The sequence below is a fragment of the Ptychodera flava genome, chromosome 22 (assembly GCF_041260155.1).
Source record: "Ptychodera flava strain L36383 chromosome 22, AS_Pfla_20210202, whole genome shotgun sequence".
Lineage (NCBI taxonomy): Eukaryota > Metazoa > Hemichordata > Enteropneusta > Ptychoderidae > Ptychodera > Ptychodera flava.
The window spans coordinates 19,501,335-19,522,191 of NC_091949.1; the positions used below are offsets into that span (position 1 = coordinate 19,501,335).

The 20,857-nt window shown below is 39.0% G+C and overlaps 1 protein-coding gene across 1 annotated transcript; it reads left to right on the forward strand.

Moving 5' to 3' along the window:
• LOC139122365 (uncharacterized) lies at nt 1-3,365 on the forward strand. The gene is made up of 2 exons (XM_070687756.1): nt 1-145; nt 1,683-3,365. The coding sequence occupies exons 1-2, from the start codon at nt 104-106 to the stop codon at nt 2,166-2,168; spliced, it is 528 nt and encodes a 175-aa protein (XP_070543857.1). The 5' UTR covers nt 1-103; the 3' UTR covers nt 2,169-3,365.
• The last annotated feature ends 17,492 nt before the right edge of the window (nt 3,366-20,857 follow it).

The following is a 20,857-nucleotide window of genomic DNA, read 5'->3' on the forward strand; positions in this document are numbered from 1 at the left end:
ATTGGCAAAGACCGAGGACTTGTGGCTAGACATCGCAGGAGATTTCAAACACGCTATACCAACTTAATCGCATTCCTTTCGGTGACGGTTGAAAGTGTTGAAGATGTTGACAATGGCTAAGAAAGCTCTGGAATCGAAAGCTATGGTAAGCAATCTACTTTTTTGGGGTAAACATTTTTTTAGGTTTTTAGGTCCCACACACCAGTTTTGTGATGTGATCAATTACCGATTTACCCGACGAAAATGTATGTCATCAGTAACTTGGTAGTAGAGTAGGAAAACGCCACAAACATATTGCAAACCCGATTTTTTCTGAACTCCATCTTGACTGTTCCATTATACTGTAGTTAGTGACTTCATGAGATTGAGAAAACTTTAGAATTAGTACCGTAAGACGCTGCTTTGCAAAAGGAATGAGTATGTATAGTCAAGATTGAGAGAAAGTATATTCGAAAAAGCGTTTTCTACAACTTGCAAAGATGCTATTCGGAGAAAAATATATTACAGTGTATACATAGAGGAACGGATAACTCTTACAGTAGCCTTGACCTTCGCAGCATGGTAGGTTTGCGTTCAGCGATACCAGCTTCAGTTCAATTACCTCTCGTTGCAATTGTAATCCATAATGAGCTTGCCATATTTATAAAGACTTCTAGGTTATATTTCAGCGATAAACCTCACCGAGCGACGGTATACCGCGATATTTTGTCTAGAGCGTGACATATATGCACGAGTGATGGCGAGTTAGCGACATATCGCTCGTGCATATATGTCGCGAACTGGTCAAGACAGAGTGGTATACCTATTGCTGAGGTGCTTTATAGTTATTATACCATTGCAGTATATCAAGCTGAAATTCTGACGCGAAACGTCAAAAAAGTATCTTTCCTCAGACGGAGAGCTCGCGCATGTTCCAACCGCGTGCTATATCACGATTATTTTCAAACCTCGACCAATCAAATCACGGCATTTGAACGATCAATATACTGGTTTGATATTGAAAAATGACGATTTGATTGGCTAGAAAGAATGCACAAGACTAATCTGAAATGAGATAAACAGTCGGGTTTGGATAAATTAAGAGGTGCAAGATAGCATAACTTTATACTTCTCTCCTTTGAACACGATTGGAACTAATTTGGGATAATTGGATGGTGAAATAATGTCGATTTTAAAAACATCTACAAATGTAATCTCGTCTGCTTTTGTTTTTACATTACACACTTGTTTTTATGAGTAATTTGTGATATTGCAACATTCAGCTATACAGCACCTAGCACTTTTGAGAAATTTAAAAAAAATTGAAAATCCACTCATCCCAAATTAGTTCCAATCGTATTTTTGTTAAATAATGGTATTGTGACAACTTTGTACCGAAAAAATTGTCCATTTCGTGATTAATTATGGTAACAATTTTCTTCCGGAATCACTAGTTCTATTGGATGAAATGATATTTTTAAACAACTATCGTTTTGTTTTCAGTTAATACACATGTGCGGAAGAACAATAGACAAAACTGTCCCATCCTTAACCACATCCCAGAGTATATATTTCGATAGAGGTGAGGTAGGGTCATCAGATAAGTAGATAGGTAGTCAGTGGGTATAGTAGGTAGGGAGAAACTGCTTGAGATGCTTGAAATATGCTGATGTTCATGTGGAAGTTTTTGTTTTGTATTTCAGGTAATCATTGCCCTCTTTCTAGTGTTTATTTGTGGTACAATTGCGACCCCTGTCAAGAGAGAAGCGTGTCAACATCCGAGCGACGACGACCTAAAAGCTATGTTGAGTCAGTATACACCGAACGCACTCTCCTTCGCTACGTCGCCAGGAGCATACAGCGCCCCGGCTTCTACAGATTGCCCTCTCTCCTACGGAAGCAGCGCCCCCTTGTCGATGAGATCCAACTGCCCTTACTACAACGTTGAAAACACCGACGGCAGCCGATACCCGCCGACTCTTGTCGAAGCCGAGTGTTATAAATGCCAGAAATGCATCACCGATCTCCGCGACGACAGTGAGTTCCATCCCCTGTGGGGCTGCGAAAAACTGACGACAAGAGTGTGGGTACTACGTAACAGCAACGTGTGTATTGGCGGTGTGTATCAGTACAACGCCGTACAGGTCAACGTCGCCCTTGCTTGCACGTGTGGGCGAGAAAGATTGTAACTGATCGATGAATACAAAATGTCTTGTAAGTTATTCCGACAAAAGAAATCCCGATATACTAGTATTTATTCATTCATCAATGCACATTTACCAGTGTGTTGACGAACTTTGATGTACTACTGAAGGCAACGAATGAAGGTTATTAATGGTTCGCTGTTTTTCGGACTTTTATTTTTCCCTCTAGCCATGTGATAGGTCATCTTTTTCAAGTTTGCTGTAGCATTTGTAGACTGTAACAGTAGAAGGAGGAGGTACTGTGTATGTTGCAGCGTAGAGATTTGTCGCTGTTGAGAAATTCACCCAGGGCTTGTATCAAGCCTAGGAAATTTTGAACACCAGATAAGGAATATTCTCTGGTCCTTTTTTTTTATAACCACGCAGGTATACCATGCGTCACTTTATTTGATCAGGTTGCGACTAGTTGTGAACTTGACCTTCGCATTACACCAGCTTCGCCCTGGTCCAACAATGTGTATGTTACGTTTTAGGTGACATATTGTAAGTTTTTAAAACTTCAAATAGGATAGAGATTATTTTTGATAAGAGAATATGTATCGATATATTTATTGCCCCTATAGGGTCACGAGAATTTTCAATATGGCAGATTATATTTTTATCTTTATAATATCTCAAAAATGGTAAAACTCCTTCGGAAGTATTATTTTTTTTATTCAAAAAAGTATATATTCTTTGTAAAACTATTTCATTGTTATAACAGTAAAGTAGATAAAACAATTATACTTGAAATACTCATGTATGTTGCTCTTGTGTGTCGTTTGTTCCATAATTTTTTTTTTCAAACGGCAAAAACGGTAATATTTACGAAGCATTGTATACAAGCATTTTTATGCATGGTCATATAACTGAAGGGAGTGTTGCACATAACACAGGGTATTTTGCTGAAAATAGTTTTTTTGTTTTGCACAGATTCATTCAATTTTCATTCATTTGTCATTACCCAAGATTCAACTATCTGTTTAATTCACATTTTAGCATAAGCAGTATTAATTGTGGTGAGAAAAAAGTATAAATTTATGCAAATTACCTGATTTCCTGGCTTTTTTCCCTCCTTTTTTCAACATTACAAAAACTTTAACTCCACTCTGGCTAGGTCAAATTTTCTCACATCATGTTCTTTAATACTATATAACAAAACGACAATTTTTTGGCAATAAAGTTCTTACATTTTCAACAAGAGTCATTTCAGTTTTGCTTATCATTATTTTAATGACCGTTTTTTTGAGTGTCCGTCTTTCAACCCCTGTCATTTAAGAGGGAGAATAGATAATGCAAAATAAAAGTGATGTTTATTTCCTACATATTCTTTAGATAAAAATCATAATCATACCAATCCATAATCCGATAACACTAGCATTTGGGTGCTCATTTTAAAGCTCTTGGTGTAAGACAACTTGCACCTTCTTAGTTTTTCGGAATTCGAAAATGTTATGTTTCTCCACATAGTTATCAAAGGGATAGCGGCTACTTTAAAATTCATCTATCCGTAAATCTTGGTTAATTTCTCTCGTGCCAAATTTGCACTGTGACCTCCGATTTTTATCCTTGACTTTGAAAGAGAATGGCTGAAATATTCCTGATAAGGAAAGTTTGAGCAAAAGTTTGTCTTTCACTTTCGAGGCGCATACTACATACTCCATCGCAAAATTCAATGTCACACAATCACACATTCTATCGGATATTTCGTAAAACATTTCTTTTACCACAGAAAATGATAGTTGTTGTTCGTGTTACCTGTAAGGTAGAATGCGCCGTTGTCGTATTCTTTATAACAGACGTTTTGATCTTGAATGTACTGAGTTAGAAATTATGTAGATCGAAACTAAACCACAAAAGGGTTGTTGTTTTCTTGTTGCCTCTGTCTATAGACCGCCAAGTTCAACTCACGATACCGATGTTACTATTGTTCAAAACATAGAAAGGGGTTTTCATGAGAGGAGAGAAATGATTCTGTGTGGAGACTTCAATGTCGACTTACTTTCGAATGAGAGTGTTACTCATTTCATTTCCAAATCACTGTTATCCTTTTCTCTTGGTCAGTTAGTTAATGGTGTTACACGGCCTGCATCCAAAGCCTGTCTAGATCACGTCTACGAAAAAGTTTTATGAATACATGTATTTCAAAGGTTGGTGTACCAGGCGCCAAATGTAAAATAATTATTTACACATTAGAAGAACATATTCATACGAAAAGGGTGTATTTGCATGCATTTATCAATAAAAAACTACTATAGCATAAGTATAAATAAATCAATACAGACATAAGTAAATACATATATGAGTGAAAAAACATACATATATGTGAACCAATTCACACAAGACCTATGAAGACAGACATATACATACATACGTGCATACGTACGTGCATACATACATACATACATACGTACGTGCATACATACATACATACATACATACATACATACATACATACATACATACATACATACATACATGCATACATACATACATTCATACATACATACATACATACATGCACTCACGCACGCACGCACATACATACATACATACATACATACATACATACATACATACACAAGCCCATATGCACTCATGCACGCACGCACGCACATACATACATACATACATACATAGCCCATATGCACTCATGCACGCACGCACGCACATACACACAAACCACACACTCATATACATACATACATACATACATACATACATACATACATACATACATACATACATACATACATACATACATACATACATATACATACATACATACATATATACATACATACATATACACACATACAGGATCGACTACTCGGAAAAGTTTACATGAGGGGGAAAGAAATACGCATGCGTATATCTACTCGCACACACACACACACTGCCAGCTCTGAAAAGTTTACATGAGGGGGAACGAAATACGCATGCGTATATCTACTCGCACACACACACACACACACACACACACACACACTGATCCACGCCGCCCTGGAAGATATCCTATAATGCATTGCTGTAAGCCCAACGCCTAAACCGGAAATAGGCTCATTTGGCGTCAAGACACCAAGGCGAGCGGACCGGCCTCGCTCATCCAATCTTGCCGCATATGGCAAGCAATTGCGATAATGACGAATGCTTTGTTTCCAAAAATCAGTAAATGACATGCTTTATCCATCCGTACTTCAGTGAGACACGTTCCCCAGTCAGTAAATGACAATGGGGCCGGGGTACCCCAGGCCTCCCACAAGTATCAGAGTGTTCACAGCCCCGTGGATAGCTGTGATATCGCAGCGGTACTCGTGGCGAACGCGATCGAGTCATTGGGGTCATCGCCATGGGGTCATCGCCACAGGGACTGTGGCGATGACCCCAAACCAATGACCCGAGCGCGTTCGACACGCCCAAGTACCGCTGCGATATCACAGCTACCCCGTGGATTGTTGTAGCCATGGAGGTAGTAGGAGCCAGCAGTTTTTCTCACAGAAACAAGTTGCATAATGTACTCAGTAAAACGTTGTCAGGTACATGTAACATGAAAACTGACTGAGGTCGAAGTGACTAAGGCACCGGGATTGATTTGACCACAAACAACGACAAGAGGGTGTGAATTACTTGGGTCGAAACGGACAGGGGTCGAGGTGACCTGCTGCCCCGGTCCTCAACTGCAGGCCTGACGGCCTGGCTATGTTTACATAAGGCGTCCACATTTTAGAAAATCACTAAAAGTAGGCAGAAAGAAAGCCCCCATTACGTGAAAACGCTAGGGGTCGATAGGGGTCGGATGACAGTTTGACACATTTCGTACCATTAAGAGTCGAATGATACTACATTGACCGGGTTGACCATATGACTTTCATCAAAAAACGTCCGGGGAAAAGTGAATACATTTGATGTTTGACCAAACTTTACAAAGCATCAATTTTTCGATCAAAAAATTCACGCGTAGAACTAATGAAAATTCGTAAAAAAATACCACTGCCTTGTACATCAGGCACTAAAATGTCGTAGGCGTGAAAATGAGTTTATTAGAAAATACACAGTGGCTCTTAATATTTAAAATTCCAGTTCTCCGTACTCCGTTGCTGTCTAGTTCCAGTGGGCATACTTGGCATTCCAGACATTCATTCCCTGCTGAGTGGAGCTACGTACGATCCTGAGTAAAGTAAGCAGAGAGTTTAGAGAGCAGAGAGTTTAGCAGTAAAGCTGTTGCTGTAGTTCCTGTTGAATGCTGTATTTAACCATTAAAGAATATAAGCCGAATGGCAGAGAGCTGTAATACACGACTCCAAGTGTTTTATTGGCCTGGGTTGGGCCGTTAACCCCAGCAGAACTTCGCCGGCATGGCAGGTACCATTAAGTCAGAAACCCTTACGGGGCCTCTAAGCAGTGTAGTATTACTCAGGCCGCCTACCACTTTACCACTGTGTAAAGCCCTGTACGAACCCGACTCACGACACAAAGGCAAGAAAGAGAAAAAGTGTCGCATCTTTGTCATCGTCACTAGCCTTCGACGCCGCGAGGTACGTAGAGTCCGAGTTAGGAGTGAGCTCCCCGGTGTGGCACTTCCGGGCCTGCAGATCGTCGCGTCAGTGTGTGTATCTCAGAGAGAGTAGCAATGTGTGTGTTGTGTTTGTTGTGTGTGTGTGTGTGAGTGTGTAAGTGTGTGTGTGCGAGTGGATATACGCATGCGTACTTCGTTCCCCCTCATGTAAACTTTTCAGAGCAGTGTGTGTGTGCGAGTAGATATACGCATGCGTATTTCGTTCCCCCTCATGTAAACTTTTCCGAGTAGCAGTGTGTGTGTGTGTGTGTGTGTGTGTGTGTGTGTGTGTGTGTGTGTGAGTGTGTGTGTGCGACTGGATATACGCATGCGTACTTCGTTCCCCTCATGTAAACTTTTCGATCCTGTATGTGTGTATATGTATGTATGTATGTATGTATGTATGTATGTATGTATGTATGTATGTATGTGCGTGCGTGCGTGCGTGAGTGCATGCATGCATGTATGTATGTATGTATGTATGTATGTATGTATGTATGCACGTACGTATGCACGTATGCACGTACGTATGCACGTATGTATGTGCGTGCGTGAGTGCATGTATGTATGTATGTATGTATGTATGTATGAATGTATGTATGTATGTATGTATGTATGTATGTATGTATGTATGTATGTATGTATGTATGTATGCACGTACGTATGTATGTATGTATGCACGTACGTATGCACGTATGTATGTATGTGTCTGTCTCATGTCTTGGTGAATTGGTTCACATATATGTATGTTTTTCACTCATATATGTATTTACTTATGTCTGTATTGATTTATTTATACTTATGCTATAGTAGTTTATTTTTATTGATAAATGCATGCAAATACACCCTTTTCGTATGAATATGTTCTTCTAATGTGTAAAATAATTATTTTACATTTGGCGCCTGGTATTGGTGTTTTCTGATCATATACCTGTTGCTACATGCCGTAAACTGAATAGTAATAACAGGAATTCATATTTGTATTAGATGCAGGTTTTTCAAAAATTTCGACCAGGGAAAGTTTATTAATAACTTATATAACGCCCCTTGGTATTTCCTCGATGACGTAAATGATGTTGATGTTGCTTTTGCCAAATGGATTTCAATTTTTAACAAGGTCTGTAATTTAAACTGTCCAAATGTGGAGCGTTGTGTGAGGCGCTTCAGATAATCAAGATGGACAACTGATAAAATTCTTGACGCCATTAACAGTGTGGAAGAACACTCTCAACTCCGAATTTATGGAATGAGCATGAAATTAATGTTAATAATGTAGTGCATCTTATTTCGAAAGCAAACAAAGTACATTTCAATAGCGTTCTGATCGATGAAGATTTGAGTCCCGGTGCAATTTAGCGTATTTATAATAGTGTGATAAATTCAAATAAGTAAAAAAATCCTACTTTTACCTATGGTGGAATCAGCTACATTAAGCATTCTGAAATAACAGACATGTTCAATAGACATTTTACAAGTATTTCTCAAAATACTACCAATACACATGGTTCTGCAAACTTTGAAAATCTACTGCACTTTGTGAATGACTTGTTATCTGATTTACCTCAGGCTTCATTTGTGACTCCTCCCATAAAGAGAGGTTTTGTGTATTTTATCATTGATGAAAGCTAAGTCTACTTGTGTAGATAATGTGAACTGCAAACTCCTGAGAATTAGTGCAAATGTTATTTCTGATATCCTCACTCATTTGTTTAACATGAGTTTTAGGTATTCTGTCTTTCCTGATATTTTCAAATGCGCCCGAGTTGTACCTCTTCATCATGATAACGGCTCTGGAAGTGTGAATAACATGACTAATACCGGTCAATTTCAATTCTGCCGACAATCTTGAAAGTACTTGTAATGAGAGACATATTTATAATTATATAAATAAAGGTAACGTTAATGTTCAGGGCGAAAAACAGCCGGGCCAGTTAATTTTGGCTTTCCTGTCGCCCGCGCCCGCCCCCGTTAAATGCTAATGGTCAGAGCGTCGCCCTTCATTTCTATATTATTGGATCATTTCGAAACAACCTGTGGGCTAGTAGTAGTCTTACTTCCAGACTCCATTAGTCACTGTGAATGATTAAGATCTACCAATCGGCGATGACCTTACAAGTCGCCGTAATTTTGGCCAATAAACCTCGGCATGATAATTTATTGGTCTACTTGTTCATTGATAGACAATTACACCTGACCTTATAAACACCCCAGGCAGTGTATAATTAGCCCGAATATCTATGCTTCCTATACGTTTGAATAAATTTGGTACTATGTTGTTAGCAACAAATCACGACGGCATTATAATCCAGTTTTTTGACAATTTATTTCAACAAAATACGAATAAGAAATATTTAACTTCGCGGGGTATCGCAAGATAGGAGGCACCGTTGGGCAGTGGTTAGGGTACCAGTCTTATTTTCACCAAGGATGGTGAGTTCAAGACCCGGTGAGTTCTGAGTAACGGACTCACTGTCACAAGGATGGTGAGTTCGAGACTCGGCAAGTTCTGAGTAACGGACTCACTGTCCAAGGATGGTGAGTTCAAGACTCGGCAAGTTCTGAGTAACGGACTCACTGTCCAAGGATGGTGAGTTCAGACTCGGCAAGTTCTGAGTAACGGACTCACTGTCCAAGGATGGTGAGTTCAAGACTCGGCAAGTTCTGAGGTAACGGACTCACTGTCCAAGGATGGTGAGTCAAGACTCGGCAAGTTCTGAGTAACGGACTCACTGTCCAAGGATGGTGAGTTCAAGACTCGGCAAGTTCTGAGTAACGGACTCACTGTCCAAGGATGATGAGTTCAAGACCCGGTGAGTTCTGAGTAACGGACCTACTGTCAAAGGATGGTGAGTTTGAGACTCCAGCACGGTGTTATGCCCTTGAGCAAGGTACTTTACTCTTCATTGCATTGCTGCATTGTGGCTAGTGGCAGCTGCTCTGGGTTGTGGGTGGCGGCTACAACACCGTTGGGTGGGATATTCCACATTATTTCTTTCGTTGTTATTTTCCTGAATGGAACGATACCTCCCTATCCTCGTCGTATCCGTGATTACATGATTGGAATTTTACACGAAGGCATATGCAGGGATTGGTCGACGATTCGTCAAAAGTAGTCACTATAAAGTTAGTAGCCGCGCCCGTGTTATGAAAGGTGTCGACGAACGCCCTCGTATACGCCGGTACTTCCGCATTCCTCATATCAGGACATCATACCTGGCACACTGGCTGTGATGACCTTGGAGGTCACAAAGGCGCTCGGCGCTGTGCGTTCAGTGTACAGCTTATGCCGAGCGCTCGTCTGGCACTACACCCCATTCCTTAATCTCTTCAACTTGAAAGGAGTCATTCTGAAAATTGTGGAGGAAAATAAAACTTGCTGCAAAATTGCAGCCATTTTGAATTTCAATTTCCAGGATTGACACCATGTAATTTAGTTCAGTGAAATATTTAAGCTTAAGTTTCAGAAGTTTGCACGGCGGACACCGAGTTTTGTTGTCAGAGACCATAGTAATTTAAACTTTCCTTTGGCAAAATCGGGGCAACACTTCAAAACTTTCAGAGCTCGAATGTAGTCCTACTTTCACTGATATTTTGTTAGCAGTAGCCTAGGCTACCGATCCATATTAGGGAAGGTCACGCTTCAACCTTTTCGGGGACAGTAGGCGTGTTAATATACGCGTTCGGAAAGATCGAGTGTTTCCGGTGATACGGTTAATGAGCAGATCGATCCGGATGTATGGTATCAGCGAATGCTGACCTCACGGCGTTCGATTTTCCTTCGTAAGCTGATACAAATGTAAATCCACAGAAAGAATGAATTTACGCTGTAAGGGGGGGACCATTTGATATCCTGGGGGGGGGGGGCTTGGAAGATTGGTGGAGAGCCATTATTTTTTTTCCACGTGCTTCACCATGGATTATTTTTTTTCTACAGGGCATATGCTGGCAACTTTTTTTTTCACTTTCCTTCTTCGAGATATATTTTTTTTACCAAATTTCGGTGCAATGTTTGTTTGCTTGGTTTTTCACACCAGTAACAAGATGCTGTTCTATCGCACACAGACTATATTCAAGAAACTAAATGAAGTTATGTAAATACATGTACATTTTTGATTCACTTTACAAAAACATATTTGTAAAATCATGTACATTTATGGCATTTACTTGTCATTGTTGTCCTCACATTGAAAGTAGCCGGGTAATTTTAGAAAGTAGATGGGTGGACTGCTAGGGGAGCGAAGCGACTGAGTGGCGAGTGAGCGTAGCGAACGAGGGGGGGAGAGCGCGAGAGGGGGGGTGTCCCCCCTCTCGCAAGGCGAAAAATGAAATTTTGGAGTGGAAATGGTTTCTCTGGTGGCATCTGAGGTGACATTTACTGACTGAAACAGTACTTTTGTTGTGTGTCTTAGACGTGGCTCACATACAACAAAACAAACAAACATGATTTTGTTTTGTTTGTATTATTTATGACACACTTATGGTTTATTTGCAGTGAAGATGTAACATTTAATCTTAATCACCTGCTGTCTGCTCATTTCATTGCCCATTTCCCATTCTTCATTACCACATAGTAGTTTCCCCAAAACCATCAAACTCATTCAATTCTAATCAAACACATTCGCTTTTGTTAAGAAAAACATTGGTAAGATAATTCACTATAACAGTGTTCGCATTTACGAATAAAACATGCGTATATAGAAAACTCATAACAATGAAAAAATGTGTAGAGAGTCGATCCAATGCGTAATAATATTACGCATTGGATTGAGTCTCTACGCATTTTTTCATTGTTATGAGTTTTCTATACGCAAACGATAATAGTAAAATGTTTGCAGGCTGTCTCTCTTCTTGTGGTATTTTGACAAAATCCTTACATTCAGATTTACACATTTCTGGAACACACTGGTGAGCAATTTCAATTTCAGCATACTTCCTCTAATCAGAAGGTCATGTATATTGTACAATTGTTCATATTCAGTTATTGTTCCTCAAGCTTGAAATGGTTTATGCTTTATAAAACTCTAGAGCTACTGCTTGATTTTTATTGATGCTGCAGTGTGCATCGAACAATTGCCCAAGATTTTTTTTTCCAAGTCGCAATGGTCCATAATTTTTTTCCATCAGCCACTTAAAGCCAGATTTTTTTTTTCGAGCAACTCCACCTGGCATCTTTTTTTTCCCCAAATCTTCCAAGCCCCCCAGGATATCAAATGGTCCACCCCTAATACGTACATGTTACGCGTACAACTCCGTCGTCCGTTCGACTACAGTCTCCCACTTGGGGGAGGGAGCATCGAGCTGTTCGGTACAAGCTGCCCGGACAAGAGACCAGGGCAAGAATAGATGCTACAACCCGTGCAAGCCTTTACAATAACGCAGCCATGCGTTTTTGCTGTTGGTTTATAGATATGATAATATGCCATGATAAACTCACTAATTGTAACAGGCTTACGGTCGTATTCCTCGCACCTTGTTATTCGCAATATTAAAGAGGCACTCGCACTTTGTAACATTTTTAAAACACATTTTTTTAATGCCAACGGTCTATATTTGACTTGGCGACTGCGCGCGGATTGCGAGATATCGATAAAAACATGTCATTTCCCGAGCGTATTTTTCACATCCTTAAGTTTTACGATCGTTCTAATTTTGACTCGAAATCCCCCGAAGGTTTGTTGTTGTGCTGATTGACGATATTCTAGGGAGTCCACAATAATTTCGAACGACGCAAGTAATTTACTTCCCACTGCAAAGACTTTATATACAGCATTATGCCTTACCTTGGGTAAGTTTTTAAAACTTCTCCTTAGCTTTTGTCGTTTTCATTATTCTAAATCGGTTGTATTATATTTTTAACCAATACCACATAAACATCAGTTTTTACATGTCAAATATTAGCCGTCTCCGATGACTACATTTTGTCGTCTGCCACACAGAACGCCGCGCACGTGGTATGCGCGCGTGGCATGCGTCTATGCATATCACGCGGCGGCCGCTATGTATCAACCGCACGTAACTGTGCTAGTCACCTTTGCCAATTCTGGTGGAATCAGCAAGAATTGTTATTCGTTATACGCCAAGTCGTAAGACTCAGCTTTCTCCCACGGGCCATGACCGATCACGACGCCAGTGGTACTGTGGCGTACAGCAGCGTCAGCGTAGACTCGTACTCCTATAGCTTAGTTGACTATGGCCGTCAATGCCGAACGTTCGATGTTCGGAAGCTGAATTTAGGTGGGCCACAGGAATTCAAACTTTTACTTTTTTGAAGACATGTTTTTATCGATATCTCGCGATCCGCGTGCAGTCGCGTCGTCAAATAAGGACCGGTGGCATTAAAAAATGTGCTTTAAAAATGTTACCAAGTGTGAGTGCCACTTTAAGACTTAAAAAGTCATGACAGCGAATAAGTACCTTATGAGTATTTTATTACATTTTTACGAGGCAAGCGGGATGTCACTTTGTTCTGTGTACGTACAAGAGTAATTGGCGAACTGAATAACTCTGTTGCTGAGCTATAAACTGTCAAACATTCGCAATAAGCGGAATGCAGTTCAGATGGGCTTACCGTCGTATTTGTCCACAGAAAATTCGTTCTATACCGCCGAGTTCACGTCTTGTCCCATGTAATAAGAACAAATAACGTGAACGAAAGAAGTCGTCATAAACTATCGAAAATCAATCCTTGAAATTATGGTTGCCCCTCAGCTATAAGGACCAACTTTAGTACGTGAACTATTAAAAGTGAACAGGCAAGTTCTTATAACTAGGTATAAGAAAGAGCGAAGTTGTCTGGCGGAAATAGGAATTACATTGTTGAGCGGTGTACGTTGATTTCAATCTAAAGATAAACAATGTACAGTGGATGCCAAGTGATAGGATTTCGATACAACGTTTGTTCCATGCTACACATGTTCCATGCTACACAAGCGTGCCTGGGTTTGTGATATAACAGGCCAAACTTCGACCATGATTGTTTAATCATGAACGGCCATAACACCTGCATGATCAGTACAGTTTTGGCCACAATATTTTGAGTCCTGGAATCTAACTTATAGAGGTTTCCGTTACGTCATTTCATGAGAACGAGCCGTCCAATGTTGTATTCAGGGTTACTCACCCCAGTTCAGATGATGACGTATACACCAATAACGATCTTGTCTTGAAAGGTCACGGAAATGTCGCAGTACTTTAGACACCATTCTAAGATGAAGTGACTAACGTCATATTGACCTTTGTCCATCGCAGGCATTATTTATTTGTTTGTTTTTAGTTTCCTTGGTGACTGACCAAGATTATCAGAAATTTCGTACAATTACGCACAAAAGATAACTTGCCAAGATAATAAACACTATTTCATTTGATAAATGTGGATTTTTCCGCGCCACAGTGAAAATTATCCAAATCTCTAGTCTTGATGTCCAAACCACTTTAATTGTTTGTAGAAAATTTATATAAGTTGTCGGTGACTTTAAAGGAAATTTAACACACTGCAAATAATTGTCCTGAGTTTAACCTATATAATGCCAAGTTACGACTAAATTTTAGTGCGGACTAGCATTACTTTGTATACGATAAGCATCTCTAAATACTGTATCGATATAGAGATATTACTATTTCGGTATTTTTCGCGACATTATGGCAGCTTGATGAGTTCTGCTTGGAGCTAGTAAGACCCAAATCGAGTTTATAGCCGAGTTATTGGTGTTGTATTCAATTAATAATTGTGTTTCTGGAGATTTAAGGTTGAGATAAGTCACATGCGTAGTGGGCAGCGACATGATGAAGCACACGACAAAAAGTTACAATTCTTGTATGGAGAATCGTATGCCAAGGAGTTCAATAGGACAGTTCTATAAAACAATTTCAAAGGTTTATGCTGCTTTTTAAATAATCTACGTTTTTGTCACTCGTCAAATCAGAACACCACATTTGCGTACCGGACACAGTGACGTAAAGTAATTTGTGTTTAAAAATATTTTATCGAGATAAAGAAGAAAAGGTACACGTTCCGTAGAACAAAATAATGAAGACATTCCTCTAAGATAAAATATATGTTGTTCCGAAACATGTAATGAATACAACTCGTCAAACTAGCATTAACCACATATTACCAATGTGTCCAGAAAGTTAAGTATGATTGCAGAAGAACTTCCTACCGGAAGTACCTACCTTGCGAAGGAAGAGGGATATACATGAGATATGCGGTTTTGAAGCCAGGGTGCTCACAATATATGCCTTGACTTGTTCCGAAGAATTGACACCGATTTAACAATTACAAACACGGATGAAAAGATAAGCTCCGTCCTCGTTCCTAAACCACGTTTGCCGTCGTTCGATATTTTGACTCTCAAAGTATTTTCGAATAAATAATAATAATAATAATAATAATAATAATAATAATAATAATAAATAAATAAATAATCGAATATACCAAAAGTTTTGTTTTTCCCATAGAGTTAACACAGGAATGGCAGTCATTTTGAATATCAAATATCGGTAAATATTTGTTAATTTGTATCCCTCATACCAAACTTTGCACGGTGACCCCTGATATTTATTCTTTATTTGGCAAGAGAGTGGTTGAAAGTTTCATCGAGGAAAGTTTGAAAGTCTTTCACTTTCGAGGCGCATACTACCTTAAGAACCTTGTAAGTGTAAATTTTTGATATAGGCCCTATTTAGGGAAAGAGCATGGAAAATATTCACTGTCATTAACTAAACGGAGACCCTAATAAAGTTTCAAAATGCAAGGTATACCTTTTTGCCATCAGCTATAATATAACCTTCCTCCTTGTAAGATTTCTGTGGAAGAAACACTTCAATTTAGATGAATTAGTGGTTCGCGATGTATTTGTCTGTCTTGTTCTACATAACGAGGAAATTAATAAATATATATAGCAAATACAGAAAGGTAACGGTGTTTCTTTGATGACGGTATTTTCATGTCACAGCTGCCCAAGTTCAAATGTGGAGGAAGTGACCTTCGCCGTATGATATGCGTGTCGTTATAAAAGATATACAATATGGCGCCAATCTACCTTTTCATGATTTGTTGTTTTTTGTTGCTGTTGGTTTCTAATATCATGCTTTGTTTACCTTGGATACAGACGCTGTTATCATTTCGCCACACCATTTTATTGATTTAGTTAATTGAGCTTTCTTGCCCAATATCCCCTCCCGGGGGGAAGTCCCGAACTTTTCGCCACACGTCATTTTTTCAGAGGGATGGGCATGCGCAAACGGATGTTTTTGGAACCAGTCTAATGGTAGAATGTCTCTATAAATAAGACGCTTTACACCTTGATGAGTTCAGACAACCTAACCAGCAAAGAAAGAGAAGCTGACCTGTGTGATATCAAGACATCAAAAGGCGCTCACTCTCTTAAAAAACTCTGATCGAGATCTGAAGCAGGCAGAAGACATCCACCACAGAATGTTCGGTATGCAAACAACACAGAAATTTCTTTCTGTAAGTTTTGTTTTAGGTTTTCCATCCTCTCGCACAGAACAAAACCCGTGTTGTCTATCAGAGACATCTTTATTTCTGTTCGTGGTCTGACATGTATTGAAAAAAAAAAAATACATGTAAAACTCACGAGCAAATAACTCGCATTGCAAAATATTATCATTTATTGTACCTTACAACTTAATCGGACCAACACTGTAAAATATGAGGTTCTGACATATTCTTTTTTATGCCTCCTTACAATCTAGATTATCGCAGTGTTAACTGTCACCATGACGATTGTCGATAAAGCCCAGGGTAATCCGGTCAAAAGGTCAGCATGTCAACATCCCAGCCAAGACGACCTCAGATCCATGTTGAGCCAGTACACAGACAATGCTCTCTCTTTCGCCACAACGCCAGGCGCCAACAGTCCACCAGCTTCAACAACTTGTCCCGGTGACGACTACAGTTCCGGTGCTCCCCTGGAACTCCGTTCAAACTGTCCCTTCTACTCAGTTGAGGACACCGAAGAGGGACGATATCCGCCCACCTTGCTGCAGGCCGAGTGCTACCAGTGCAATAACTGCCTCGACGACTCCAGGGAGTCGGGCTATCACGTGACATACATGTGCGAGAAACTCGTGCGGCAAGTTTGGGTTTTACGTAACAGCAACGTCTGTATCGGAGGTATCTACCAGTACAACGCCGTACAGGTAAAAATTCCAGTGGCCTGCACATGCGCAAGAGAAAGAAGATAATGTTGGTCATTGACAATTAGGATTTTCAAAATATTTTACGCTTCCTGTATAACAATCAAATTAACCCATGCTTGATTTTGCATGGATGCCTTTCCTTCAGGAGCAGTATTTGAAGTATTTGAAGTCGTATTTTAATTTCGGTAATTGCACAATATTTATTTCAATTTACTGAGACCTATTGAAATCTATTACGCCATTATTGATATCATTATTTAAAACAATTTACCTGTCTACGCACAATTGTATAAATGTGTACCCTATGCATATGTATATTTTATATATTTATTTAATATAATACATTTTATCTGAAATATTATACTTTATGTATTTAAAACTCACCTAAGTAAGTTACAGTCCTGTCTGTTTCTGGCTACTAAATCACGTTTTACTTGTGTCCAGCTTAGTAATATTTGAACACCAGATAAGGAATATTCTCTGGTCCTTTTTTATAACCACGCAGGTATACCATGCGTCACTTTATTTGATCAGGTTGCGACTGGTTGTGAACTTGACCTTCACATTACACCAATATACCAGTTTCATCAGGGACCAACAATGTGTATGTTACGTTTTAGGTGACATTATATCGTAAGTTTTTGAAAACTTCAAATAAGATAGACAGTATTTTCGATTAGAGAATATGTACCGAAATATTTATTGCCCCTAGGGTCACGAGAATTTTCAAAGTGGCAGAGTATATTTTTATCCGTGCAGTATCTGTAAACCATCAAAAATCCTTCGCAAATATTTATTATATAAAATATTGTCTTTGTAAAGGTATTCAATTGTTTTAAGATGGAACGCACCTCAGGGAGAGATATTTCAGGCTTTCAGATTTTGTCAATTATTTTCTGATCTACCACTTATGGGGCTCATTCTATAGGTTTTTATTGGGAAGAGGATTTCCGAAAGTTTCATTGAGGAAAGTTTGAGAAGACGTTTTGGTTTTCATTTTCGAGGCGCATACTACCTTAATAATAAAGTTAACAACAATCATAATTTATTCAAATTTATTCAAATCACCCGATTTCATGGCCTCTGTTTTTCTCCCGTCTTCAACGTCTCAAAAAATTTGACTCTATTCTGGCTGGTTCAAATTTAGTGAAATGAGCATATCATGTTCTTTAATACCGTTTAAGAAATAGACATTTTTGTTTTGCAATACAGGTCTTACATTTTGAATAAAAGTCATTTCAATTTTACCTATCATGATTTCAATAACTTTTGGAATGTCAGTCTTTCAACTTCTGCAAAATAAGAATAAGAATAGATAATGCAAGACAGAATTGTCACTTCTTCTACATATACTCTACTTTATTGAATTTAATAAGGTAGTGGCAAGGTTTTGACTTAAATTTTTATCTTTTATACCTAAATTGAGGTGTTCTACCCCATACATGTACCCTCTTCATCCTGCGAGTAGGCTATTGCTACCATACTAATCTTTAGAGTATTTACTTTTTGAAAAATATATATTGCTTTGTTTATCATTGTGTTGATTTAATGCAACCGCGACCTTAATATATTTTCATATTTACTGTAAATGGTTTGTATCACTTCCATACTCAGGTACTTTCAGAGACTTTCCATTTTGAAAGTGTCGCATGCTTTTTTGTAATGTGTCAGCATTTTCAGAATAAAAAATAACAAATTAGATGCTTTACTGAATCAAATGAATAAAATATTATAGTTACTGTTAACGTATTTACTTCCAGGCAAAGGATTCTTGCTTGCAAAATTAAAGGTAACGGAATCTATCGTATATTTAGTGAAGTGTTTCTTTTTGACGAAGAAAATTACAGTTATTTTTTACTCAAGCAACATACAGAAGTACTCTAAAATATGTCTCTTTTGACGTGGCAATTTGAAAAATCTTGAAATATGCTGACGCCCATTGAAACATCAGTTTCAACGATGTTCACTAGGAAAAAACACCTAAATATAAACTGATTCCTGGCATCCCTTTCATATGCTACAGAGCCTCAGTCTGGTTTGAAATCACACAGTGAAAAACATCTGACGATATGCAACGTCTCAGCAGCTTGTAGTTTACCTGTTTGGTTGCATGGACATGTACATGTAATGGACATTATTGGATCATTTCGAAACAGCCAATCGGCTAGTAGTAGTATTCTTACTTGCAGACCCCATAAGTCGCTAAGAATAATTAAAATTTGCCAATCGGCGATTACATTGAGGGTGGCCGTAATTTTGGCCAATAAACCTATGCATGATAATTTATTGTGCTACTTCTTCATAGGTGGACAAGTACAATATCCTTTATAAACACCACAGTCAGTGTACGATTAGCCCAAATATCTATGCTTCCAATCTGTTTGAATTAATGTCGTACTATTTGGTGAGATAACAAATTGAACGACGACATTACAATGCAGAGCTGGCGCTCGTTTTGTGACATTTTATTTCATCAAAACACAAACAACAAACCTCGTCAAAGCGGTACATCGCAAAATAAATATAACATTTGTTGTTAGAGAGCATTTGCTCGACGTTACAACACCGTTGGGTGCGATATTTCACGTACATGAACTTGAAAGGAAAAGTACCTCCATGTCCTCGACGTACATACGCCGTGATTGCTCAATGATTCGTCAAAAGTAGTCACTATAACGTTAGTTACCACACCCGTGTTATGAAAGTTGTCAGCGGAAAGGTGTCGACGAACGCCCTCATATACGCTGGAACTTCCGCATTCCTCAAACAATTTGACATCATACCTATTAAACACACTGGCTGTTATGACCGTGGAAGTCACAGAGACACTCGGCGCGGTACGTTCAGTGTACAGTATATCGAGGGCTCGTGGTATGTTTAAGTATCCATACACTCTGACGCTACGCCTCACTCTTAGTCTCTTCAACTTGGAAGGAGTCATTTTGAAAACTGTTGAGAAAAAGTATAACTTATTGCAAAGCCATTGTTTTGAATAATCGTAGCCACAATTTCCAGGACAAACATTGATGTAATTTTGTCGTGTGAAATCTCAAAGTTTGCACGGCTGTCACCAGGTTTTGTTGCCAGATAGAATAATATAAACTTTCCTTGGGCAAAATGTGGACAAAACTGTAAAAACTTTGAAAGTAAATAGATCTTACTTTTAAAAAAAACAGCCATGCGAGACGCATTGATGTCGTCGCCTTTATGGCATTGGTTCTAGATTAGATTGCAAAAAAGCCAACCGTCAATAAGAGTGTAAAATTTGAATGTACGTTGAATTATAATTTCAAACACGCATTTACCACGAGAAGGGAAAGTCTCCTTTCACTGATATTTTCTTCGCAGTAGCCTAGGCTACTGAGCCGTACTAAGCAGGGTCACGTTTCAACCGTTCAGGGAAAGTGGGAGTGTTCAAAAATATACACGTTATAGAAGATTGAGGGTTTATGGTGATTGTGTTGTTTGTGTACGGTCATTGAATACATCGATCCGGATGTAGGGTATCAGTGAATACCGGCCTTAAGGCATTCGATTTTTTCCTAGTATATAGTACAAACAACAAAAACACAATGCATTTTGCGCTTTTACGTATATGTGACGCCTTCAATCCGTGCGAGCCTTTACAATAACGCAGCCATGCCTTTTTGCTGTTGGTTCATGGATATGATAATATCCCATGATAAACTCACTGATTTTAACAGGCTTACGTTCGTATTCCTCGCACCTTGATATTATTAATCGTCAGACTTAAAACGTCATGGCACTGACAGCGTACAAACACCTTATGAGTATTTTATCACACTTTTCCGACGTAAAGGCCAATCTAATTTTGTTCTGCACGGTATTCGTGCAAGAGTATAGGCGAACTGAATAACTCGGTTGTTGAGTTAAAAGCTATCAAACATTTCGCAATACCAGGAAAGCAGTTCAGACGGGCTTACCGTCGCGATTGCCCGCAACAACTTGAACAAGT